This window comes from Sebastes fasciatus, chromosome 15 (genome assembly GCF_043250625.1).
Source record: "Sebastes fasciatus isolate fSebFas1 chromosome 15, fSebFas1.pri, whole genome shotgun sequence".
Lineage (NCBI taxonomy): Eukaryota > Metazoa > Chordata > Actinopteri > Perciformes > Sebastidae > Sebastes > Sebastes fasciatus.
Window position 1 is genome coordinate 10,885,951 of NC_133809.1, and position 26,759 is coordinate 10,912,709.

Genomic DNA, 26,759 nt, shown 5'->3' on the forward strand with positions numbered 1-26,759 from the left:
GTGATGATGTGGATGCTGGTGTGTGTGTTTGTTTGTTGTCACAAAGGTCCTTTTTCAACTACAAATTATGCAGTTAGTCAACATCTGTTTTCACTAATAAAATACAGTTTTCATCTCAGAGTTTTCATTCATATATCTTGAAGTCAGAGGTGAAGGGACCCCTTTGAAAATGGCCATGCCAGTTTTTCCTCGCCAAAATTTAGTGCAACTTTGGAGCATTGTTTAGCGTTCATCTCGAAAAGCCAACATGACATGGTTGGTAGCAATCAATTAGGTTTTCTAGTTCCATATGATACCAGTATCTTCACTCTAGCTTTAAGACTGAGCCCACTACAACCTCTGAAAGAGGGCCGGCGGATTGTTAAGAGGTAAATAAAAGATCGATACTTGTCTGTGTTTTTCCTATTTTTTATTTGTCTCCTTACTTTTGTGTCGACAGAGAGTTAGATTTTAGCAATAATCCATGAGAGGCTGTGATTTACAATGATTTTACAACAGCTAAGGGGCATTGTTTGGCACGACGCGGAGCTACAGTATATGGGCATTGAAAATATAATAGGCTAGTCGCCTTCCACAGTATGATATCAGTCATTTCTGTTTTAGCAGGGCTACCAGTTGGAAACCGTCAAAGGAAGGCAACAGTATTAACTTCTGTAATTTGGCCCTTCCAAAATTGAAATCCTGGCGTCGTGCCTGCATTTGTGCAAAGCTCGGAACACCGGAGTCGTCGTGTCTGCCTAATAATATTCAGATTGTTCTTCATTTATTACCAGTCAGTGATGTTCTCTTTCCGTTAAATGTTTCCAAGGATACAAACCTCACCAGGTGATTTTCAGTGGTAATACACCATCCATCAATCCAGGAAGGAATACAGCATTTTACCGCCTCGGGGATAGACTGCAATTTAACCAATGGTGAAAGAAGGCAATTCACCAGCTATTAGCGAGTAGAGAACACCGCTCGGCTCGACTAAAAGCTGTGATAGCCGTTCATAATGTGAGGACATTGTGAAACAAAATGTACCAACATTAGATCTCTGTAAGTGAGTTTGCGTTCTTATTAATGCGGGCATTCCTGTCTTGTTATTAACTGTGTATTATGGTGCAATCATCTCAAACAGCACCTCACATGGACTATCACACGCATGTGTACCTGTCCTCACTGTCAGACACACACAAGCATGCTCACACACACACACAGAGACACATCTGTGTTCTTTGTGATGTTCATCCGGTTTGAACATCTGGGAACAAAAGCAAATAGATTTTCTATAGAAAGGAGGGAGTAAACTGAAGAGAAATGAAGGCAGAGGAGCCAAAGGTGAAGGAGCAGAGAGTAATGGCTCCTATTACTCACACTCCGTCTTTTTGTTTCTTCTTTCCTACATTTATCTCCCACACCATACCATCCGCACACACAACCCCCCTCCTCTTCCTCTCCTGCAGCTCATAGCATCGAACATGGAGGGAAAGAGCAGTCCCAGTGAAGTGTTGGTGTGCACCACCAATCCAGACAAACCAGGCCCTCCATCTACACCCTGTGTCACCGCGGCGACACCCTACGGATTCACCGTCTCATGGGGTAAAGATACACACCCACACATCAACTGCACGTTGTGTAATACACAAACACTTGCAAGATGCCAGTGGAAATAGACACAGGGAAACATGACATTTAAATTATTCTTCTTGGACTTCTTCTTCTCTTGTTGTTGTTGTTATTGGAATAATATTATAATAATGATGTTTTAAAATGTTGTAGTACTGTCAGGGGCGAATTCACAAAAGGATTGCACGGCTTTTGAGGCTGCTAAACCTGCACAAATAAGACAAAATGAACCGTGTAATTCTCAAAGCACTTGTAAAGGGTGAAAAGCACCCAGAACTGCACTGGACTTCAGAGCAGCACTGACAGACTGGGATATTAAATTCCAAATACGGTTTCTTTTGGTCACGTTTAAATTCCTTGCCTGAAGTTTTGAGGAATGCCTCTGCACCTCGTCGGTCAGGACCTGTAGCTCACGGTCTGAAAATTTATTTTTTTCTTTTTCTGTCTGCCATTGTTCTGCCTAATGTGTTCTTGGCGCAAAGGCAATATTCAAATTTTACCACATGGATAATTGCAATCGGACACAAAAAAGGCAAATTGCAACTTTAAGGGCGTGTTTGCACTGTAATATCATTACGGCAATATCTTTTGTGAATCTGACCTTGAGACGGGGCAGAGAACGGTTGCAAGTGATCAAAGTGTACCAAAACTACTCATATTGCAAAATAAACATATTTGTGGAAGATGGAAATTCATTGATAAACTGCTTCCTCTGGGGTGTTATCATGAAACTGAGTTCCTGTAGCGGCCATGAAAGCCATCATGTCTGCTCTCATCCATCTGTCCTGTGTTAGTAGCAGGAGTCAGGGCAGTTTGCCCTCTCTCTAATGTTGCAAACACGGCACAGATCTGCTGTATGTCTCTTGATCACATCCATTGATTTGACTCTTAAGAGCTATAAACACATTATAGAGTGCTAAACAATTGTCTTTATTATATCGTAAGGAGTGTGATTTCTGCAGCTACAGCGTTACCATTTCACAGTGATACAGCTGCACTGCATTCCCTCATTGTGTGCTGTATTTTGTTACTTTTGCTTATTTATTCAAACAGCACCACCCAAGGGTGTGCCTCACTGTAATTATGGCAGCCGTGTTGATATGATAAGTATGAGATGAGACACAGCCAAGTAGGTTGTTTCCAGCAGTGCTGATTTATCTGTAATCTCAGAATGAATCATCCCTAATAGCGTATTATCTTACCGTTACATCATAATGTCTGTATAGTTTCTTTAAAATAGACTATATACAGATTAATACAAAAAGAATTGAAACTAAAACCACTTCCAACCAGCTCCCTTGCCACTGAAACATTTGATAACAGTTTGATGACTGTGCTCTGAGAGAATTATCATTTTTGTTTGTCTGAAAGACGAACAATCTGCCACAGCACCTGACGGTTTATGAGCTCTTGTATAACGTCTTCAGGAATGATGAGGATGCTAAATGTCATGAAAAGTCTCAACTGGTGACTTATGAATATGTGTTATATAATTTTTGTATAGATTATGTGCTGATACTGGACCATTTTAGTTGTTTTACACCTTTTCCTGAAGACATAAAAGCCATGTTGGGAATTGAGATGTTTTATCCCTCTGAGTTGTGCTCCAGCTCATGATGTTTACCCCAAACTAAAATGAGTCCATCTCTTCCTCCAACAGATCCTCCCCAGGACAACGGGGGCTCTGAGGCTCTGACGTACCTGCTAGAGATCTCGGAGGGATGCTCTGAAGGTACATCTATATGTCTGTGCTTCTCTCCGTCTGTCCATCTGTCCATGCAGCAGCTAAATTGAGTGCCTTTTAAGTCCTCAAGCTCAAGATGTACCATCCGTCCTCTCTCCCGTGTGTTCGTTCTCTCACTTACCTTCACTTAGAAGAAGAGCAGCTGTAATTCACTCTTTCTTTGGCATCAATTTAGCACACAGCATTTTTCTGATTTGCGCAAATATGCGCTTCAGGAAACCAAATGTCCTCTTGTTTCTTTAGCGAGGAGAGGAAAGAGGCATAATGTCTTGAATCTGTATTCAATCAATCATATCAAAGAAAGAGGAGTTAGTTGTTTATTGGAGACCAGTGTTAAGTATCAAAAGCTCATGTTCTATCAGTGAAAGATCACTGATGATGAAAAGATGATCAGCAGCAGCACATATCTAATCACAAGTTAGATTAATGTAATTGGTAAATTCAGCCGCGGGCTTGTGTGCAACTCAAATTTAATCTGTGCTTTTCAGCCAGCTGGATGTGATATGATTTATCACCTCAACTACTGCAGTTGTGCTCTTATTAGATTCAAATATTTCAAGAGCAGCTAAGCCTGGCTTCAAATGCTAAGGATTTTATCTCTAACATTTAATATCCATGACTAAATAAGCAACAATAAAAGTAAAAGTTCAGAAGAACATCCTCAGTTATTATTTATCAAAAGCTCATCTGCTTTATCACGCCTGTGTGGGTGTTATTTGATCAGATTCAGATTCCAGTGTTTCTCATTGGTGCAATGAAGTTCAACTGATACCCCGCTTTAATCCAGTAATAAGAGCACAGACAAAACATGAAATACAGAAATATCCAGATGTGGTTCTATGGAGGGGCGAGTGCACCCATAATATTAAGCCTGGACCCCCCTCTGGCCCCCTAAATGTGGCAAATATTTTAGTATATATTTCACCCCAGAGAGGAGAGATCTAATTATTCTTAGTGATAAAATGTATGTTAGCACTGAAAGAGTATTGTGTTTATTGTTATATATGAATCTTTTAGAGAACCAAACCTATGGGGATGGTAAATGGACTGCATATACGCAGCGCTTTTCTAGTCTTACCGTAGCGACCACTCAAAGCACTTTACAGCACAAGTCAACATTCACCCATTCACACACACGTTCATACACTGGTGGCAGAGGCTGCAATACCAGCTACCTGTTCAGAATCAGAAATACTTTATTGATCGTCAGGGGGAAATTGGGGCGTTATAGTTTCTCTTATATTAACGTAAAGAAATGTAAGAAAATAGAAATAAAAGAGTATGTAACATGTAAATTATGTACACAATGCTACAGTATAAACACAATATATATGTAAAGAAATATAAGTAAGTAATAAAATTAAAAATAAGAAATGAGAATATAAGAAATATGTACAAATATTTGCATTAAGATGTGCAATATATAACATTTAATCACAGTGCAAATAAGTAAATAAAGTACAAAATGTTTATAAGTAAATATAAAATGCTAAGAAGTGGGTTCTATTAAGTGTATTAAATATAAATGCCAGAATGGTATAAATAACAATTAAATAAGAGTATTTCTTGAAATGTGCAGTATAAATGTAGTATTATTGACAGAGTAAGGGTACCAAAGAGCAATACACACTCACACTTACAGCAATTTGAGGTTCAGTATCTTGCCCAAGGACACTTTGACATGACGACTGCAGGGACCAGGGATCAAACCACCAACCTTCCGATTAGTGGACGACCGCTTTACATCCCTAATGACTGCTTAATATTTTTTGGTGCCCCTAAAATCACATGTGGCCCCAGCCTGGACCGCATATCTCATGTGAAATAAACAAAACTGTGGCGTGAAACTGTGTTTTAAAGTAGGTTCTAATTCATTGCTGACTGTGAAACAAAGCTTTTCAGGGCTTTTAAACATCAGAGATACCGTTCACAGTAAATTTGTTGTCCCGTGTTCTCTGATCTGTAAATTGTCTCCATCTCCTCCTTTATCCCTGTTCCCTTTTCACCTTCTCACCTCTCACTAAGTTGCACCAGCGGTGAACTCTCAGGACGGCACTGACTCATCTCATTGTGGTTGCTGTGATTCATTACAGTATTTTAAGCGTGTTTTGTGTGTGTAGCTTTACTTCTCTGAAACAGATGTTTGGGTGAACTCTCAGCAGTCACTGAACACTGTCTTTCCGATGTGCAGCACTTGAAAGTTTACCTGAACTCCACTTTAAGCTGCAGTCAGAGTATGTAAAGGGTATTGCATTATATTATTACATCTCTGCTGCACAATAGCTTTTCAGTGCTGTTGTATAAACACAACCTATATTTGCATAATACAAGTGCTGCTTTACAGCTGGAATAGTACATTTCACAGTCCTACACAATCCATCAGCAGGACAATAACCGCAACACAAAGTGCAGTTATTAATTAGGTCAGTGGGATTCTGGGAAAATAATAAGATCGACGGCCGAATACATTTGAAACAGTAAAGGATTCTATGTATGTGATCGGGTTGTGAAATTCTGGGTTTTGTTTTGTGTGTGCGCAGCGAGCCAGTGGGAGGTAGCGTACAGTGGTCCAGCAACAGAATGTGTGTGTGAGCGTCTGACACCTGGGACCTTCTACCGCCTACGTGTGTGTAGCATCACCACCGGAGGACACAGCCCGGTAAGATACACACACACACACGCAGGTGAAAACAACTTCAGAGTGGTAACCTGAGCTTGAGTTAGGAGTGGGGCAGCAGTGATGCATCACTGATGCTCATGTAGAGAAAAAGAATATGGGAAAATCTACAATCTGCACAAAGATAATCAACACTTTCTGCCAGATATTATTCAAACTGATCTATAACTGCAGTTCCTTCTCTTATGTTTTGATTTCCTGTGTTTATCGCCGCTCCTGCAGTGCACCGGTAGTGTTCCGGTCCGCACATTAAGCGTCCCACCAGGGCCTTGCCCGCCGCCAAGGATTGTGGGTAAAGCCAAACACAAGGAAGTGCAGTTAGAATGGGGTGAGTGCACATATACACTGTGTTTAGTTTTATTTACCAGAATGTATTTGAGTTGTTTTATGTTCAGTCTAAATCGCCCTTGGCTGCTTAATATGTTCCCTTGGCCAACTCTAATGTAACCTTACTCAACCATGTTTCAGCCTAATTGAGCCCTAATTTAGCCCATTATATGGCTGAACTAGCCTCATATCTGACTTTACTCTCCTAATGTCGGCCCATTATTGCAGATTAGTTCTGTTATCTGTTGGCAGGCTAAAGTCTCCCAGCCTGAAACGCTGGGGAAGTTCTTGTTTTAACCAGTCTAATAGTGCTGGCCGCAGTCCTAATCAGCTCATATTGAGGCAGCGCTGCTGCAATTACTGGCTCCAGTTGAAGGTCAGACATAATGTATTGGAGGGTTTTCCCCACTGTCTCCATCATTTATTACTTTCACCATACTGCAACCCAAGTGAAGCAGCTGGCGGGAGAAAGAATCCCTGGGAGGGGATTTAGAAAATGCACCTGGTGAACTGATCTGTAAACACATGGCATCTAAAACTACACTTAATATTGAGGAAATCTTTTAAAGTTTATGTATCAAAGACATGATATCAGTTGTGTCTTTCCATCACAGATGATTTTGATTACATGTCATCTGATTACGATTGTAATTGCTCTCTTTGTCCCTATAGAGCCCGCTGTCTCTGAGGGAGTGTGTGAGGAGTGTGTGTTCAGTCTGGAGATGAGTGAGGGGGACACAAAGCCAGCAGAGGTCTACCATGGGTCGGAGCTGCAATGCACTGTGGGTAGTCTGCTACCCGGTGCCACATACAGATTCCAACTGCGGGCTGCCAACGAGGCCGGGGTGAGAATTTCACGACATGCGCACACAGCAATAGGAAAGAAAAAGAAAACCCGTCAACTAGTAATTCACCAGGAAAATACAACGGCATAGTAGGGTCATTGTAGGTAAAAAATAATAATATTACAGAGCCAATGGAGGGGGCTAAATATCTGAGAAAAATTCTCAGAATCAACGAGAAAAAAACTTTTTTCAGAGATTAAAGTGGTAAATTTAAGAGAAAAATATTCACAAATTTACAAGAAAAAAAAACTTTGCTGATGTTATAAAGTCATAAATTTGCAAGTAAAAAATCTGAAAAATTGTGTTTGTTTTTCATCGCTTCTATCGCTATTTATGTTCTTAAAAGAACACGGAAATTACATAAAAGAAAATGTGTATATGTATCTTTCAGGACCTTCGCCTCGCTCAAAGGCTGGAAACATCGATCTTTAGGATTTATCTGATGACCCATTGGCAAAATAAAACGTGCAACTAGTCTAACATGAGGATAAAGTGTAATGCATACTGATGTTATCATTATGTTCATAAAATAACACAGAAATGACATGAGAGGAAACGCACATATGTATCTTTCAGGACCTTTGTCTTGCTCAGAGGCCATCTTTACCACAATAACACTACTTTAGGAGCAACGAAATTCAGAGAGTGGCTTGCGTTACCACAGTTTTGCACTTGGCGGCTCACAGTGTTTAACGGTGGCGTCTGTGGTTTAATGAGGTGGATCCAGCCTTGCAAATTGAAGCAATGTGGTTCCTTGACAAAAAAAACCGACACAATTATTTTTTCTCATAAATGTATGACTTTAATCTCAGAAATTCTTTGTTTTTTTCCTGGAATATTACCACCCTCCCAAAAAAAACACTTCCCGGACGTTAAACCATGCACCTCAACAAGTCAGCTTTTCAAAATGAATAAAAGTAATTCTTATTTTCCACTTTACAGGCATGAAATTCTGTGTTTAATGGCTCTTCAGGCCATGAAATCTACTCAGCACATCGAGTACACAAGCTGTGGAACCTCTTCATATGATCCAAATATTATCCAATTTATTCAAAATGGTTTTTTTTATTGTAGCCGCACACACATAAACACAGGAACGGTATCTATTAGGTCAGAGTGTCCCAGACAGACTAAAAGCAGCCGTGTTTGGATGCATAAGTGTTCCACAGCTAACAACTGCTGATTTGATCATCCACACACACACACACACACACACACTCAAGAGTGAATAGCACTCAGACTGGCTGATCGAATGCAGACAAAAACACAGAGGAAGTGCACGCATGCTGAGGACACTCACATGTTCACACATAAACAGGCAACCCGGTGTGATCTGTGCTGCCTCTCCTGTTTGTGTTATAGGTTAAACACATGTCTCATCATGTGGTGTCTCTTTCTCCCTTGTAGTTCGGAGTGTACTCTGAGCCGACAGAGGTGACGACTGCGGCGGGCCCTCCTGGCCAGTGCGGGGCGCCACTCATCACTCTCACCAGTAACACCTGCGTAACGCTCAACTGGGAGGTGAGACAAACACAGAAACACTCCCGGATTTATCAAAAGAAAGAACCAGTTTATGAGCAAAGAAAGTGTCAGACAGAGAGGCCACGCTTCTCCCTTTTTCTGCTCCTACTGACCTAAAAAGCTGCTGCTTTAAATCTGTCTGCCGGGCTGTTGTGGACAAGTAGACCTAGGAGACTGTTGTTCATAGCAATCCAACTCGTCCTGGAAGACGTATCCAAATTGAAAGAAAGCCTCTGGCATTGTATCCTAAATTGAATAAATCTCCATCATTTCCCTTATGGTAGTATTGTTTAAATTCCAAGTTCCTATTGTCTCTGTGTTGTAGAGTCCTGAGGGTTCGGGTACAGACATCTCTGAGTATCGTTTGGAGTGGGCGAGGGAAGACGAACCCATGGAGCTCATCTACTGTGGAGCCGCCACACAGTGTGAACTGTCTGACCTGACGCCTGCCACCGATTTCTGCTGCAGGCTACAGGTAATACACTCAAAACCTACTTGTGGGTGTTAAATACATGTGCCCTTATTCACAGCCGCACACATAGCACACATAGATGCTGCATTCGTGCACATGCACACAGAGAGATTTGCTTACAGGAATTAAGAAAGCCCATAAGCTATACCGGGCATGAACGCAGATACATGAACACAGTTGCAAGTAGAAATGTCACGATACCAGAATTTAGTAGTCGATACTGATTACCAGTGACATTCCACGATTCTTGATACCACATTAAAAAACAAAAATAAAACAATAAATCCCATGTACTTCATCATAAACACATCTCCTTCAAACAACTGCATTTATTCAAAATGTTTGCATTTGGACACATCATGATAACGTTAGAATTTAACTTCACCAAATACTAATTTTTACTTAATAGAGCCTCAACGCATCATGATGTAAACGTCAATGGTAATGTCAATGCCACCTCCCGTGTTGATGTCGGCATGACGAGAGCTAGTTAACGTTATCTGTTAGCAGCCGGTAAACAGCCCTGCACAGAGCTAACAGATAACGTTAACTATCTCTTGTCCTGCCGATTTCTACACAGATTTGTTGTTTGCAATGTAGCATTGGGAGGGACAAAAATAGGGCGCGTCTCCTGGACGCGTCGATAGTGAGTTTACTGCATCCCAAACACATTTTCTATCGCCTCCAGGACGACTGGACGCCGTTAGTCTCTAGCCCTGACGGCACCATCGTGTTTTCAGAATTTTGGCATTGACTTGCTACCGAATTATCGTCTTCTATCGTTTCGTATCCCTAACACAGACATACAAAAACACAGACACGTGCACAAACATACACAGTTGCAAGCATGACAGAGACGCAGTCAGGACACAGGCAAAGACAAGTGCAAAACCTGCTAACAAATGTCAGCCAAGGGAGCCTCAAAAGCAAGAAACACACAAACAGACAGAGACCAGTGAAAGGTTAATGATAATTGATTCTATTTATGTTCTGACTTTTAATCTGGTGCATAAGTAAGTGCTCTTTTTCCTCTGTGTATTTTTCTAACACACACACACACACACACACACACACACTTTATCCCCTTTCTCTCTCTCTCTCTCTCTCTCTGATGCACCCTCTGAAGCTATGAATCCAATAACAGCATGGTTTATGGCTCACTTCCTTATGGGCTCATTTATAGTTCATAGGACAACACAAGGTCATCCTAATGTTCTAATCAATACGCTTGTGTGCGTACGTGATCCGTCTTTGTGTACTTCTGTGCACATGTGTATTCATAATGTGTAATAACTTGCAAGAACAAACCACATTAGAGGCATCAACTTGGTTGAACTCTCTGTGACTCCTTTACGTCCCGTACCTGTACGAACCAGTGCAGCTTCACCTACTGTATCACTGTTTCAAATCTCCACCGCTTGACATGCACTTGTTTTATGAGACACTTGAACTAGCCCGACACGCACACACAAGGATAAGGTAAATAAAAAAGTCTTTCAAGCCTCGCCAAAATATCTTTGACATGTTAAGATAAATCAGAAGTACTACTGAAATATAACTTTTCCTGTCAGACCTTCAAAGTGTGGATAGTTTACTGCCAAGATAAAGTAGTAAATCAAGACTCTTCTTTAAGTGCACACCGTAGGCTGAAAAGCACGCCTTGTACTCCTTCAGTGCACTCACATTAATGTTGCTGGGCTGTTGTTAGAAAGTGGCTTCGGTACTTGTTATACTAAGAAATAAGTGGTCCTCATGTTCTCGGAGAAGTACTGGATTATTTATTTTTTTGACCATTACAATAAATCCATCGCTCCTCGCAGACAGAAAGTCGCATTTTGGTTGTGAATTAAAAGAATTGCAGAGAACAATTCTGACATTTTGTTGCATTTTTTTAATTTTAGTTCTGGTAGCTGGTATATTTTATCCTGGTTTTCTCCTTGCTGAGTTTGTCAGAGGCAGTGAAGTAGACTATTACAACTCAGAAGCAATTGAAGCATTTAATAGAGGCTACTTGAGGTGAATATAAATGTGTTACATAGCACAATAAATAGACTGATGTGCTTTCACAACTAATTTGAATTCCTCTCCCTCTGCTGGTTTTCTCTCTCTTCCATTCTTCAAGTCTGCTTCTCCGCTCTATTTTACTTTGTCACTTTTTCTCCTCTTTTCAACCTGTTTTTAACCTTCATCTATTTGTCTTGGTCTTCTTTTATCACTGTCCTCAGATTCCTCCGTCTCCTCCCTCGTCTCCTTCATCTCTCACCCTCTCTGTGTTTTTGTGTCCGACTCAGGCGGTGAATCAGGCGGGCGCCGGTCCGTACAGCGAGCAGGTGAGTTTCAGGACCCCGGCGACCAATCCCGACCCGGTCTCCTCCCTCGCCCTCCTGGACCTCCCGACCTCCTCGGAGTCGGGCCAATCCCCGTCTACCTGCCTCCTCCTGAAGTGGGACGAGCCGAACAGCAACGGGGCGGAGATCGCCTCCTACGTCATCACCCTGGACGACCAAACCATCACCGTGGAGTCAGTGACGAGTCACCTTGTCACGGACCTGCAGCCAGACAGCGAATACAGGTACTGGCATACATTAGTAGACATCTGGGCTGATGGGAGGGACATTTAAACTGATGGTTTATTAGATACAAAGTGTGATTTATATTCATGATGAACATCAAATTGTGGGCTGACATTTTGACTTACATGAGCTACTAATAAAACCCAAATATACTACCACAGGAATTAATTGGTGGGCAGATGACCATTAACATCAGCTGTCAGAGAATCTGAATCCTTCCTAAACCAGTATGAAATATTGAATAATAAACCTGCATTAAGTAACAGGAAGTGTACAGTTGGTTTCTAGAGCTTTTTTTTGGTTTAAAACAGCTGCCTGCTGCATCTGAAATATATGCTTGAGAAAAAAAACAGTTAATTCGGCTGTAGAAGAACCAAAAAAAACTGATTTTAAAGATGCTGAAATGCTCCGTAGAGCTGAAGGACAGAGTGATAATTCTCTGTGGGTTCATTAATACGACCCTTTCACATTCTTAAAGTCCAACTGAAATTAAATTGCATTTTTTTTGGTCTGCTACAGTATATTTATCTGCTCTGTAAATCTCTTATCCTGTGTTTTCCTGGGCAAAAAAAACAGAAACAAAAGGGAAGAAATTCACATTTTATATTTTTTGCAGAGCTGTCAATCTATTAAAACATTTTTTTTTTATCTGTTCAAAATGTAGGGAGATTTGTTAACATGGGAGTGGACAAATACACTGCTGTATGAAAATTGATGTGTATATATCTATTATTGGAAATCAATTAACAACACAAAACAATGACAAAATTGTCCAGAAACCCTCACAGGTACTGCATTTAGCATAAAAAGCTGCAGCCCAACAGGCAACAACAGCTGTCAGTGTGTCAGTGTGCTGACTTGACTATGACTTGCCCCAAACTGCATGTGATTCATATCAGTATTCATAAAGTGGGCATTTCTGTAAAGGGGAGACTCGTGGGTACCCATAGAACCCATTTTCATTCATATATCTTGAGGTCAGAGGTCAAGGGACCCCTTTTGAAAATGGCCATACCAATTTTCCTCACCAAAATTTTGCATAAATTTATAGCATTATTTAGCCTCCTTCACCACAAGTTACCTTCACTCTAGCTTTAAAACAGAGCCCGCTACAACCTAAAAATCACAAGTAGCGTTAATGCCTTAAAGCAATTAGTGGCGTTAAAACAAATTTGCTAACGCCTTATCGCGTTAATTTTGACAGTCCTAATGTTTTGGCTTCATGATGGCGCCCCCTAATTTTGCAGTAATTTAACAGAACACTGTTCCGGTGTTTGTTGACATAGACGGAGACATTATGACATTATTACATCAGGGTTTTATCATTCTGTAGGCAGAGCAGACGGTCACACTGAGCCAGACTGCAGCTACGCAACACAAGAGCCACAGACTATGAACAACAACCCACATTAACTTTCCAGTCTCCTTCTTATATAACTTACAAACATGAATACACGTCTTGTCCTTCACCATAGCTGGTTGAACGACTGACCAAACTAATATCTACCATTAAACAGCGTGTAAACATACTTGTAAATGTCACTTCTGCACAGTTAGATGCTGGTGTGGTCCTTACTCTTCAATACCACTAACAACACACCGTCTGTCCATGACATGTAGGCGACAAGATTGTTTACTTTGTCTCTTGTTCCCTATGGTGTAACACATGAATTTTAAGGCACAGGCACATAGGAGGTAGTAGTAGTAGTAGTATATAGTAGTTAGGGTATGATGTTTACATGAGCAAAGTCTGTGAAAAAAAGGAAAGGGTGTCTGTCCAAGGTGGGGTGACGTGTGAAGAGGCACAGCGATCACACGCCATTGTTTTCATTCCGAGGTTGTTTTTGTCCCGATGTCACTCTGCTCTCTTGCATAATGGCAATAACACTGTGCGTGTGTGTGTGTGTGTGCTTGCGTGAGAGTCTGCCTGTGGGAGTTTTTGTGTGTGTGTGACAATGACGGTAATTCTGGTTGTTATTTACAGCAGTGTGGGCTACTTCAAATAATAATATTCATATTTAATTTGTACTTCGGGAAGGGCCGCGTTAAATGTTGTTTTCTTTGTCGGAGTGGGGCTGTGCCGTGCTTTAGTGCCGGTTTAACATGTCTTATTAATGTTCAGACTTGTTGAGTGTTTTTCCCTCTCTTTTATCCATACCTCGGAGAACTGTCCTTGGTAACAGTAGCTGTATGTTCAAAAGAAAAATAGTCTTTTTTTTCAGCAGTTTATATATTAAAGAATGTCTTAATAGGACACCTGAAGCACCTACTAATGATTTGTTTTCTTCTAATTACATTTCAAGTTTTCATTGAAAGCTTTATAACCTTTAAGTCTCCAAAGATTGTGCTTGATAACCAAAAATGAATGGCAGCAGAGTTTTTTTTTTTTTCAGTAATGGCTTTTTTTTCTACAAATACAAGGTTGCCATCCATATGCATCTTCGCTCAATACGGTCACAGTCCATAACTAATGTTAAAAGCTATTTATAAGTCTGTACAGACACTATAAGAGGATAATTGCCAAACAGTCACACATCACAGACTACAGACTCGCTAAGAAATTGCGCTCTTAAATAGACAAGAAAACCACAAAATGCCAATTTCAAACAAGTAATTGGAGCAGTCAGTGCGTTGTGTGCTTGTCATTAAAATAAATGTATTTGCAGGAAGGTTTGCAAAATAGACGTTATGTTTACATTTTAATCATTTGGCTAGTTGTCACTAACTTGAGCATACGGTGAGTGGCTAGTTAGAGGGTGACATGTTTACCATGAAGCCTTATGGTGGTGCAGCGACCACCTTTTGATCATCTCTTCCCTGCTCTTCTTCGTTTCAACCTGTGAAACAAAAACTGCATCCGTCCTGAACTTTGATATGTAAATCCCTACACAGCTAAATGTAATCCCTCATCATCAAAAGCGAAGATCTTTTGTCTGTCATTCCCTTCCTTCTCATCTATCCCCATCATCTTTTATCTGTATGCGTAATTACCCACCGGATGGATGGATGGATGGATGGATGGACGGACGGACGGAACGCTGCCCTTTCTGATCGGTCCTCACTCTGAACCGTTGCATGAATTATAATGAAAGGTTACAGTTACAGAGAATGAATACCAGACGGTGGATGCTCTCTAGCCGAGGGCCTCTGATATGGATGCTAATCAGCCACCTAAACATTGACAGAAGACGGGGTGGGGAAAGGAGGGGGATTCTTAGAAGAAAGGCAGCAGGGGAGTTTGAAAACAACAAAAATAAATTTCTGCAAGTGCTTTTTAATTAGCAGTAGATCTGTCTGTCCTTGTGTGTGCACGTGTGCATGTTAGTATTTTTTAGGATAGGAGTATACACACTCTTTTTTAACCACATTGCATTGCACCCACTGTAGCCTGTCTGTTACTGTTCTATCTAGATTGGCTTTTCGCAACATAAATCAAGTTGGACAAAAAGAAAGAAATTGCTTTCTGTTGCTTGGAAAATAGAAAAGTCCTTCTTGTAAAACACCGCGCAGCAGGGATTGCTTTTTTTTCATGCACACTACTATACTGTAGATGAAGGAAAAAGTAGGCCAGACATATTTAAGTCTCATCCTGGAGAGTACGTTGAATGGTAATGGGGGAATGGTAATGGGCGGAGAGATCACGGACGCATCCAAGGTCAAAGCTAACACGCCAGAGCAGCCTCTTCACTGAAAATGACTCCACCATTAGATAAATAGGTCTGCAAATACACATGGTTGATGTACCCAGCATTTATGTACAAGTTCTTTTGGCTTGTGAACTCAATCCCTGCACACAACATGCATGTTGTGGAAACACCATTTCTAAAGACATTTTCCTAAAAATATCAAGTGGTATCCGATTGATACGTGTAAATGTAAATTTGATCTTCCATCTAACATTCTGTAACAACCACATTGTAATCTGTCTCTCCCTCTCTTTATGGCTTGCAGTGTACATATCCAGGCAGTGAACGCCATCGGCTCCAGTCCCTTGAGTCCACCCCTGCTGGCGAGGACACGCCCCCTCCCTCCGGCCCCGCCCCCTCTGGAATGCTCGGCGGCCGGCCCTCAGAGCCTGAAGCTGAAGTGGGGCGAGAACGCCAGCAACACGCACACCCGCGCCCTGCTCACCGACGACATGGTCTACACACTACAGATGGAGGACAAGAACCACAGGTGGAGAACACACACACACACACACACACACACACACACACACAGACTAATCTATGCTGCTCTTATATCATCATTGTACAGACTGAGAAGGGCTCCAGCTTACTATATAACAGACCACGTGTACAGGGTAAAGAAAAGATAAAAAGTCAAACATCCAAAACATGCTTATTTACACAAACACATCACAATAACAGCTCACAATTAGAGATGACATTTACACATTTAAGAAAGAACCTCAAGTTTTGTTCACACTAAACACCTCATCGCAGCAGCTCCTACTGTATAAACACTACACCAGCTGTATTACTTTGAAAATAATGAAATTAATGCAGTTCATTTTTAATGCAGTTTTGCACAATTACAGAATAATTCATTTGGACAGCGGTATTTGGCAAAATGGTAATTCAATGTGTTACATCGATAAGTATTGGTTTGTAGACGTTTCTGGTCAAAAGAAGCACTCATCAACACTACAGTATAGACCGTTTCAACAGAATTGCGTTGCTAGGCTTGGGTTGTTGTTTACTTCCTGTCAGCTTAAGCCAAGTTCACACTACATGACTTTCAAAGTCATCAGATCGCAGTATTGTTCACACTACGCAACTTCCTGTCTTGTAATCGGGAGTCTTGAAGTCGTCGTGGTTTTCACACTACATGACTGATCGGCGACAGGGAGTCACACACTGCAAGATCTTTCACTGGGAGGATCCCCGATGAGGTCTCCAAACTACATTTTGTCGCGAAAACACACGCGAGAAGTTACACGGGGATAGTCCACTCAGGCTGCCCCCTCTCAGTCGATCAGTCGACTAATCGATTATTTTGGTTGATTAGTAGTTTTTTATGGCTTTTTTCATACTGAATGACTCCCCGACGGACTCCCCGACAGGTCCAGATATTTAGCATGTGAGCATGTGCAAGCGCCAAGTCAACGCTGATTTCCCTCTGGTGTGGGGCTTTTGTTGCGGAGTTCTTAAAACTGTCTGCGAGTGGAAAATCAGGGCTAAAGTCGTATAGTATGAACTTGGCGTTTTGTCATTCACATAAACTGCAACAGGAAATAAAGTGGGACACATTTGGAATGTTTACAACTGTGAAATGGTCTATAAACACTTCTGTAGAGAGGAGACAAGATTAGTGGCTATTTCATATATGGAGCCTCGGCTACGACCGATATTGGATCTGTGATTGTGGGGAAGTGCTCTCTAAACATCGCCGCCGCATTTCTCAGACTCTTTAACCCTCAGCTAGTCAATATCAGAAGGTCAATACTACACACAAACACAAGATGGACAGAACGCGAGCCGCCTGAGAGAAGACGAGGGAGCTTGTGTGCATGAATGCCTGGTTAGTGTGTAGGTCTTGTATGTGTGTGTGGGTTTATTCCTGTGTATGCAGTAACCAGATGTACCAGCGAGTAGTCACGTTGAGGGCATCTGGAGCCAGCTGGGATGCAGCCTCAAACAATCAAGCCTCTATTTAACGGGCTGGTCAGATAGGTGTGACAGAGAAAGGAACAGGGAGACGGACTGAGGAGGAGGCGAAGGGGTGAAACATAATTGCTGTCAGGGAGTGAAACACATAATTGGAGGAGAAGGCAGAATCTTTTATGCATCCAAGCAGAAATAGCAAAGAGTAGAGGGAATAAGAGAGAGATGAACAAAGAAGAAGGTAACAGACTAAACTGAAAAGCAGTGAAGAGACACTTTTATCTGCCCACCTGTCAGATTCTCTCCCTCCCTCCATCCCTCCATCGAGCCCTCTACCATTCTGGTTGGCCGGCTATCAGTGTTTGAATTACAGCCTGGCTGGCATCAAGTTGGCACCCCTGGATTGGTAACCTCTTCGACACACAAACAAACAAACAGAGGAATGCCATGTGCGTAGGCACAAACACACTCCCTGCCAGCTAAATGAAAACAGCTTTCACAGTGTAGAGAGTTTTATTTACCCTTTTCCAATTGGCACACAGTGTGTGTTTGTGCATATGTGTGCATGCACCATATTTGGATCAGATGGTATTTTGAGAATTGTCCCTGCATTTGCTGTAAATTGAAAAAATAATACAGTTGCTTATTTGATTTTCTCGATCTTTCTTCTGATTATATGATTTTTATAGCACATGTTATAATTGATAAGCCCAATCCTACACATACACAGGTTAAAACGTAGTCACCGTGACATCACCCATTGGTTTTGTGCAGGAGAGTTTGGAGCTAAGTGCAACAGATCATGACATTTTTAGGCGATCAAAAAGGTTATAATTAACTTTCATGAACTGAAAACCCACCGTGAAAGGGTTAAAGTTGTAAGACAAAAACATACTGTATTTAGCAAAACATAAATAATGCATTTATGTCAAATTTCTTTCTGTACTTTAAAATGTTTTCTGCGTTCTAGATAAAATGTATGACACTGGAAACAATATGGCTTTAATGACCAAAGCAACCTTGAGCAGGGCTTGTTTGTGTTCCACGGGAGCTTTTTGTTTTGTCCAAGAATAGCCTTAAATGTATCATTATTCTGGCCAGTTTTACTTCATTTCTTTTTCCAGTCCACATGTGTCCCTCCCTGCACTCTGATAGTAGACTGTTATGAGTGGTTGATTCAAGTGTACTCTCCTCACAAAGTAAACAAAGGAACATTTTGAGTAGGATCTCACTAGCCTGTTCCTCTAGAGCACAATCCTTCCATCATCTATCAAGGAAGAGAGAGAGAGATGATTTTATAGTTAAGATATAGCCATAGACTGCACGTCTTTTAAATCAGACTTCCACAGAGAGGAACATATTCATCGCGATCCCTTTCATACTAACCCTGGTCGACCTCATTGTAAAAGCATGAATTTTATATATTCAAGAACAGCAGTCGACCTCGGTGGATTTTTAGCATTTGGTTGGGCACAAACTTCCAGATTCATTCAGATAGAACTGCAGAACATTTGGTTGGTAGAAAGGATCCAGATAAAAATAACAGCAGCATCTCCAAAGAGCCCAAATACACAAACATTATTTTACTCTCTCCTCTTCATCGCCATCATTTCCTCCCCGAGGAAACTGTCCATAAACTATAATTGACTGAATTGCCCCATAATGACGATGCGTGATTCCTGACTGATTCAACCTAATTGCCTCTGCTTAGGATTCATCACTTGCAGCTACAGGTGATTGTGACGGGGCGTTTACGGGTATTAGCGGCTGCATTAGTGGTGTGTGTGTGTGTGTGTGCGCGTGCAGTTGGTTTACAGGGCTCTTCTTCCTACGCGTCTCCTCTTCCCCCTTTGCTTTCTTGTCACACTCTATTAAAAAGAATTAGCAGGAGGTTTTATCATTGATGAAATCACCATGGTAACCCGATGCTTCACTGCTAATCATAATGTATCGAGGGAGATTGGAGGGGCCTTTTGAGAAAAGACAAAGTATTGAATTTTGAAATTGCTTTGTAAATAAAAACACTGAATAGCCAGCTGCAATTTCTACAAATATAATTTCAGACTTTGCCAATAAATTCCATCAGTAACATTTTTCTAACCAAATGACATTACTGTCTGTTTATGTTTTTGACATTGGCTGTCCCCGACCCCGTCTCTTGCGGTATCTGTTTGTCTCCGGACGATCTCATTCATATTCATTCATCTCATTTCATTGTTAGAGAGTTGACTTCACCTCTGAGGGACCTCTGGAGAAATGCTCGCCCCCTTTCATACATTTCATCCCTCCCATCGTTTACCCTCTTTGTTTGTCCCCGTCCACCCTGCCACGTCTTTGTTAGCGTGTAAGATGATAAACAAAGCTTTTTCACAAAATGTAATCCCATTTCTTCTCCCTCTCCGTCCCTCTTTTTCTCCCCCCAGCTTATTTTGTCCACTCTTATCTCCCTGTATGCAGACTTGTTGCTCGTGTTCTGTCCTCCCTCGCTCCTGGCTTTTTTTTTTAATTTTCACTTTATTTTACTCACTCCGTTGTTACCCTTTAAAAGCTGAGTTTTGGTATAGGGAATGTAAGGGCGCCATGGCAACACAGGCAGCGCAGTGCGAAGAAGGCTTAAACCTTCTGACAACGTATTTGTAAGATGAATGCAGGTGGAAGAAAAGTCACTAGGGGCGAAGCTGGGTGCCGTCACTCATAAGAAATATCCATCCATAGCGGTCTATTCATCCTTTCGTCCATCCTTCATCCCCTTTTCCTTCAGTTCTTCCATCATTTCATTAACCCAATATTGTCTTTATATCTACCCATGTGTCACTCAACTCACCCATTTGTTTGTTCGTTCCTCCATGTTCCTCATTTCTCCATCCCTTTATCCTTGTATTCGGCCATTTTTCCTTTATGTACACCCATCTGTTTTTCCACGCAGCCAGCCAGGAAGCAATTCAGCCACTTTGAAAACAAGCTGTTTCCCCTTCTCTGCCTCCAATGCTAACCTTATCACTACGTAGCCATGCTTGACGCATCCATATCAGGCAATAATTGCTTAAAAACTGATAACAAACGTATACAAGTCCTGTGCGAATGTGATGACGATTTCACCATTAATGACAACTACACACGTCTATTTTGGTCACAATATGCTATTTCTGTTACTTATCAGTGAGTGGATCTGCACCGGGAACAAAACAAGCGTCACAGTTCCAGCACATTAGGCACATTTGACAGAATGAAGTAAATAAAACGCTATTTTATGATATCAGTACAAAATATCCAATATTGTTGTACTTATTCTTGTAAAAAAAAAAAAACTGAAATAATGGATAGCGACAATCATTGCTTACTTCTAACCCCTCTGTGTCCTCCTCTGCTGCTGCTTGTTGTGGTTAATTGGTCGGCTGTTTGGCTCTGGACCGAGGATGCAGTTCATCTCATTAACCGCAGCCTGGTCATTTAGTGTGTGTGTTTATTGTCGGTGCTCTGCTGAGTGTTAATTGTTTTGATGATGGAACTTGATGATGCTGGAAAAGCTGATATATTTACCGTATATATGTAGAAGAAAACTAAGTTTTGGCCATGTGGTTGTGAGGGTCAACCGAGAGTAAACAAGGGGAGACTCCGATACACATTTACAACCATTGAACTAAGTCTACCAGCGCTGGGTGTCTGTGGGTGTTAACTGTACGGCAGTAAGGATTAATAACATCATACATCAGACAGAGAAACGCATCACTTCCCAGCAGTGCAGCTACATAAAGAGCTCATCTGGAGTTATAGCCCACTACTAAACCATGACCTCCCTCACATCTTCTTCCACTCTCACTCTCTCTTCTCCTTCTTCGAACAGCAGATCCTCCATCATTGTCTCCGCTCTTATAATTACCAGTCACCGCTTCTTTCTCCCTCCATCACTGCCTCCTCTTCTCACCTGCCCCGTCACCTTTGTCTTTCTCTCTCTCTTTCTCCTCCCCTCCCATAACCCTTCTTCGCTCAGACTTTTACCTTATTGTGCTGAAAAGCTGATAGCGGAGATAAATAACTGCCTTTTCAGCTCAAATCCCCATTTCTCTCAGACTCGCTCATTCACTCACTTATCATTTCTCTTTCAGTCCATCAATCTGTCCATCCAGCCAGCCAGAAACTTTTTTTTTTGGTGCTCGTTTTCATTCGATTTGTGACTTTTACAGCCTGACAGTATTCGTGCTGTGTGTTTATAAATCACTGCTATCTTTGTTCGGACGCATTCTCCTCTCTTCTTCCCACCGGCATCCTTGTTTCTTTTCAAGGTCTCAACTACTGCAACAACAAAAGAAGTAACAACAGAACTGTGATTTATCTATATATTTATGGTTAGACCAGAAATGGTGATAAGCGCAGTTAACTGGTAATGCCTGCTGTGATGAGTCATTGAAAGTCTTGGGAAAATGCATCAATTAAATTCTGAACGTGGTCTGAATCAGTCTCCAAAACTAGTTTGGTGATTAGTGCAATCCAAGCATCGATCTGCTCTTGTTATCTGAGTTCCTCTATCACTACATCTCTCCCTTCTTCCTCTAATCTATTCATAGCGCCATCACTCCTTCCTCTCACCTTCACCTCAGTATTCACCTTTTCCCTTATCTCTGAGTCACTTTTTCTTTCTGTCCAGGTTCGTCGCACGGTCTATCCCTTCTTCTATTATTCACCCCCTTTTCTCATTTACAGAGTTTCCCTTTAGATCTTTAGACTTACGTTTCATCTTCGTTATTTCCTCTGTCCAGGTTCGTGACGATCTACCGCGGTCCCAGCCACACCTACAAAGTCCAGCGATTGACCGAGTCCAGCAGCTACAGCTTCAGAATACAGGCTATCAGCGACGCTGGGGAGGGTCCGTTCTCCGACACGCACACTTTCTGCACCACCAAGTCCGTACCCCCGGCCATCAAAGGTAAACTGACCCAGGCACTCCAGGATTTGGTTGCATCAGCTAGTCCTTTCTTTGTTCTTACTAGCCAGTTTCAAACTATAAAACGTAAGAAATGTCTTAGCTAGGAAAATCTTTCACAAAGTGTATATTGATTGGTGATCGTGTCTAGGAGGTAACCCGCAAATTGCGAAAGCTTGCAAAAATGTGCAAAGACTCTTGCGAGACTCGCTGCCCAATGACCTATCCTAACCTTAGCCATTCAAGATCAATGCTAAACCTTAACTGTTCAAGGTCAACACCTAACCAATACCATCTCGCTAGAGTTTCCCAAATTGTGGGTTACCTTCTAGACATGACCTTGATACATCTGTTGCGCCGTCCAATCAAAATAATTAAATAAACCATATAAACAAGAAGTCAAACTTACAAAAATATCGGTATTAGGGGGGCCTACTTTATATCAAACTTAAGTGCTAATCTTTTGTAAATGTACGTATCATTTTGTTTTGCTTAAAAGTGTATACATGGAGAAATGTGTGTAGTCATGCAGTTTGGAATGAGAGGGAAAATATCAGATTATGCTAATTATAATATGCTTATTTGGTCATTTAGTGTGACGTTATTAGCATAACGTTTAGTAATTGGAATTTAATTTAAAAGCTTTCCAAGTGTGACTAACGTTAGCTTTGTCATTCGGTTCAATTAGCTACACAACAGTTAGCCTACACCTGGCAGTTACTGGGTGTAAATATTTAGAAACAGCTAATCTCTGTGTAAGAGTTTGCATTGTGCAACCTATTTAATTTTAGTAATGCATAAATCTACAGATATGTTATAACTAGGCTAAGTTCCAACTTTTGAAAAGCTGTTGCAACTGACTCCAGCAGTTTAGGAGTTACGCTGAACGGCCCCAGAGAGGTGATACACTAACAGGACAAGACATTTCATTCGTTTCTGTTTGGCTGGTAGAGATGACATGTTTACTGTTGCCTTGCTTGATCATTGCCTCCAGTATGTGCTCTTTGCTGTGGCTGATTATACCGGCAATAATCACAGTAAAGAGTATCCTCTCAGGTGATATAACCAGAAAGTGTTATGGGTATTACTGTGAATGTGCAACACAGCATTGACACATCCATAACCAGGCAAACAACAGCCTCAGGGGTCCAAACAGCTTCGATAAAACTGTTAGCAGGTTGCATCAGCTTTTATTCAAAACAACAAGAGCAGGACGAGTTGAGACAGCTCAATGAATCGGTCCCTGATTAGAGTTTAGTCAAATGGATGCTATATTTAGCACAGCAATTAATGCAGTCAGAATTGGATTATTGTTATGTTGTTTACAGTAAAATTACATTAGTGTCCAATGATAGTATTGCTTTACCAAACAGGTATCAACACTGAAAAGCAGAATTATTACACATGAATAATCTATTGTCTTTGTTGTGGCTCACGTCCGGGATGATGTGCAGCATCTACATCAGCTATTAACATGCTGTTATGAAGCATTAGATTCTAGGAGGGAGATGGAGAGATGGAGTGTTTACTAATAAATAGGTGGTTAGGAATAACTGTTAAATGACCTTCAGGATGCATTCTTGCAATAGGAAAAGGTGTATTAATTTCAGGAGAGAATACACCTCATCTATTTCCGTGCCTCTGTTTTTCAAATAGGTTGAATTTTTTTTTTGGTAGGCCCGAATGTACAAAGTCCAAATGTTTGTTATCTCCGCCAGGCGATTATGTGTTCGGTCGAGTGTGTCTGTCTGTCCGCAGCTTATCTTGCATACGACTGGACCCATCAGCCTAATATTTGTTGTGCTCATTTATGACTGTATGCTCAAAGACCTCTGTTGGTTGCAGTGTTTCACACTTTTTGAAAAACCTATTCTATTGACTGTGACTTCTTATTTCTCGCCCCGCTTAAAACTCACTCCTCAAGTGATCAACAACTGCTTATAAATAGACATTTATTTACAGTAGCAAAAGGCATTTTTGGTAATCAGCTAGGCTAAAAACAACCCTAGTTTGGTCTCATTTTGAACCAGAGCATCTGCAAACTAACGTTAAACACGACACAAGATGAATAAATCCCTGTTTTTGTAATCTTTGCCGCCATCTTGACTGTAAGGGTGCCTAGAGGGACGGTTGAGTGAGATTCAATTATTCTCTGTTTGGGAGAGTTATTAGCTTTATATTGTATTACGTTTTGTAATTATGAAATCCTGTCATGTGATTAACATCCTGTTCTTAATGGAATTTATTCCAACAGCTCCCAGGGTGCACCAGCTGGAGGGGAACATGTGTGAGATCACATGGGAGACTATCGCACCAATGAGAGGAGATCCGGTGAGCTATGTGCTCCAGGTGCTGGTGGGACGCGAGTCAGAATACAAACAGGTTCGTCTCACACACTCACACACACACTCGGGTTATTTGAGGATAGTGTTGAGAGCTCTCTGTAGTCCAGAACCCTGCGTCAGTAATTTGGTTCATTCTTAAAGTTGTGGAAGTGTGTACGACTACTGGGAGGATATTTTTCTAATCTCCCCGAGGAGCAGAAAAATTCAGTTTGCATTGATGGGGAAAGCATTACAGAGCACTCAACCGCCCACACACCTCGACACAAATTTGCACGTTGATGAATGAAACACGCACACACTCCTTCTCTCTCTCTCACACACACACTATGTCTTCCCTGAGAGATAGAGCATTCTGAAATTGAAGGTAATCTGCAGTGCCAGCAGTATTTATTGAATAGTATTGAAGGATTTTAATGAAAATAACAACCGAAACGACTGACAACAAGATTTTGGCTGCACTTGGAAATATGGTATTGGGTGTCTGGCGGTTGAAGCTATGAGCCGCATACTGCAGACAAAGAGACATTTGTCTTCAGGGACGTTTTTCCTCTCCGTTATTGAATTACTGAATGGAAGAACTGCTGATACTCACCAGCGGACTAAACCGCAGCTGTGCGCACATGTGTGCATATGGGGGTTTGATATGTGTATTTGCTCATTTCATTACACACATCAGCTGTCAATACAAGTCTGCGATGCTGCTTTTCAGACGTCTGTATGCATCCCTCTCCGTGTGTTTGTCCTTTTTGTGTAGTCTCACAATGAGGAGAGCAGTGAGTGAGTGAGTGAGTGCATGCATGTATACGCTATGGTGTGATTTGCAAATTTCATTCATAAGTAAGAGACATTCTGAAGGATGAAACTTTTTTTTTTTCATTTAGATGGTATTTCGGATTTTCCATGACAAACAAACCTAACAAAAAAGACAGTATGACAATACAAGGACATATTTATGCATGTGTTTCTATTTAACACATAGTGTGACCATAGGAACGCATGCATGCACATGATCTTACATCGACACATCCAGCACATAAATAGACTTTATTTAAATTTTATTTTTTATAAACATTACTTCACAGGAACAGACGAGATGGATAACACCAGGAGTGAATATTATGAGTCCAATAATGACCTTTTGACATTTTTTTTAGGCTGTTATCCAGATGTCCATGAAACCCACACATGCACACACTTACGGTCCACCTTCTGCCTGCAAAATTATGTTAGCTGCTTTCACTTACAAAAACAAGGTCAATTTTGTTTATATACCCCAATATCACAAATTTGCCTCAAGGAGCTTTATAATCTGTACAGCGTGCACCCTCTACCCTGAAAAAAAAAAAAACAATGTAAGAAACCTCAGGAAGAATAACAGAGGCGTGATCCCTGGTATCTCAGGTAATTACGTGATATCCAGTTTTTCACAGCAGGCGTCTAATTGCATAATTTGGTCCTATATAGGCACATATATAGCTATAAGCCAGTTCCAATGGCTTTTCAGAATAAAATAACATGTTGTGCTTCTTCGGTTACAAAATGAACAAGAAGGTGACCTGTCAAGATATTGAAATTGATACTGTGTCTTTTAGATGACATTGTATTATCATATTATTGTCATTTTATGAGTCAGTCTCGGGAGTTATGGACAGGAAATGAGAAAATATGGGTTCGTTGTCTTACCCAAGGACATTTCTACAGTACAGACTGGCCATTACAGGACACACTTTTTGTCACCTTTTAACTTATACTCGAATCTGAAACCTTTTTATTAGTTATTTATAGCAAAGTGTTTTTATTTGTAAAGCTTGAAGCCATTTCTTGAACTTAATTTACACCTTGATAATGGAAAACAATTTAGTTCCAATAGAATAAGCAGGTAAGCAAGGAAGAAGTTAACAGAAAAATTGAAACCTTATAAGTCCTTTATTTATTTATTTCTATAACTAGCAGCAGATAAAACTCGAGTAAATGAGTGGTGACAATAACTGCTTTCTTAAAACTGCCATGACGTCCTGCCACATGTGTATAATTTGACTTGAACCAGTTCCCTTTTTAAATGGGCGCCTGCTGAGAGCTTTACCGTGCCCACGACATCAATCATACGTCACTGTGACTTA

The 26,759-nt window shown here is 41.1% G+C and overlaps 1 protein-coding gene across 3 annotated transcripts in view; it reads left to right on the forward strand.

Moving 5' to 3' along the window:
- fndc3ba (fibronectin type III domain containing 3Ba) overlaps nt 1–26,759 on the forward strand; it is a 108,118-nt gene that overhangs the window by 76,723 nt on the left and 4,636 nt on the right. For all 3 annotated transcript variants that reach the window (XM_074660344.1, XM_074660343.1, XM_074660345.1), the window contains 11 exons: nt 1,446–1,581; nt 3,269–3,340; nt 5,893–6,011; nt 6,252–6,357; nt 7,029–7,201; nt 8,609–8,722; nt 9,048–9,197; nt 11,486–11,766; nt 15,719–15,943; nt 22,131–22,297; nt 24,549–24,676. In XM_074660344.1, coding sequence (XP_074516445.1) covers nt 1,446–1,581; nt 3,269–3,340; nt 5,893–6,011; nt 6,252–6,357; nt 7,029–7,201; nt 8,609–8,722; nt 9,048–9,197; nt 11,486–11,766; nt 15,719–15,943; nt 22,131–22,297; nt 24,549–24,676 — 1,671 coding nt within the window. The remainder of the gene's footprint in view (nt 1–1,445; nt 1,582–3,268; nt 3,341–5,892; nt 6,012–6,251; nt 6,358–7,028; nt 7,202–8,608; nt 8,723–9,047; nt 9,198–11,485; nt 11,767–15,718; nt 15,944–22,130; nt 22,298–24,548; nt 24,677–26,759) is intronic.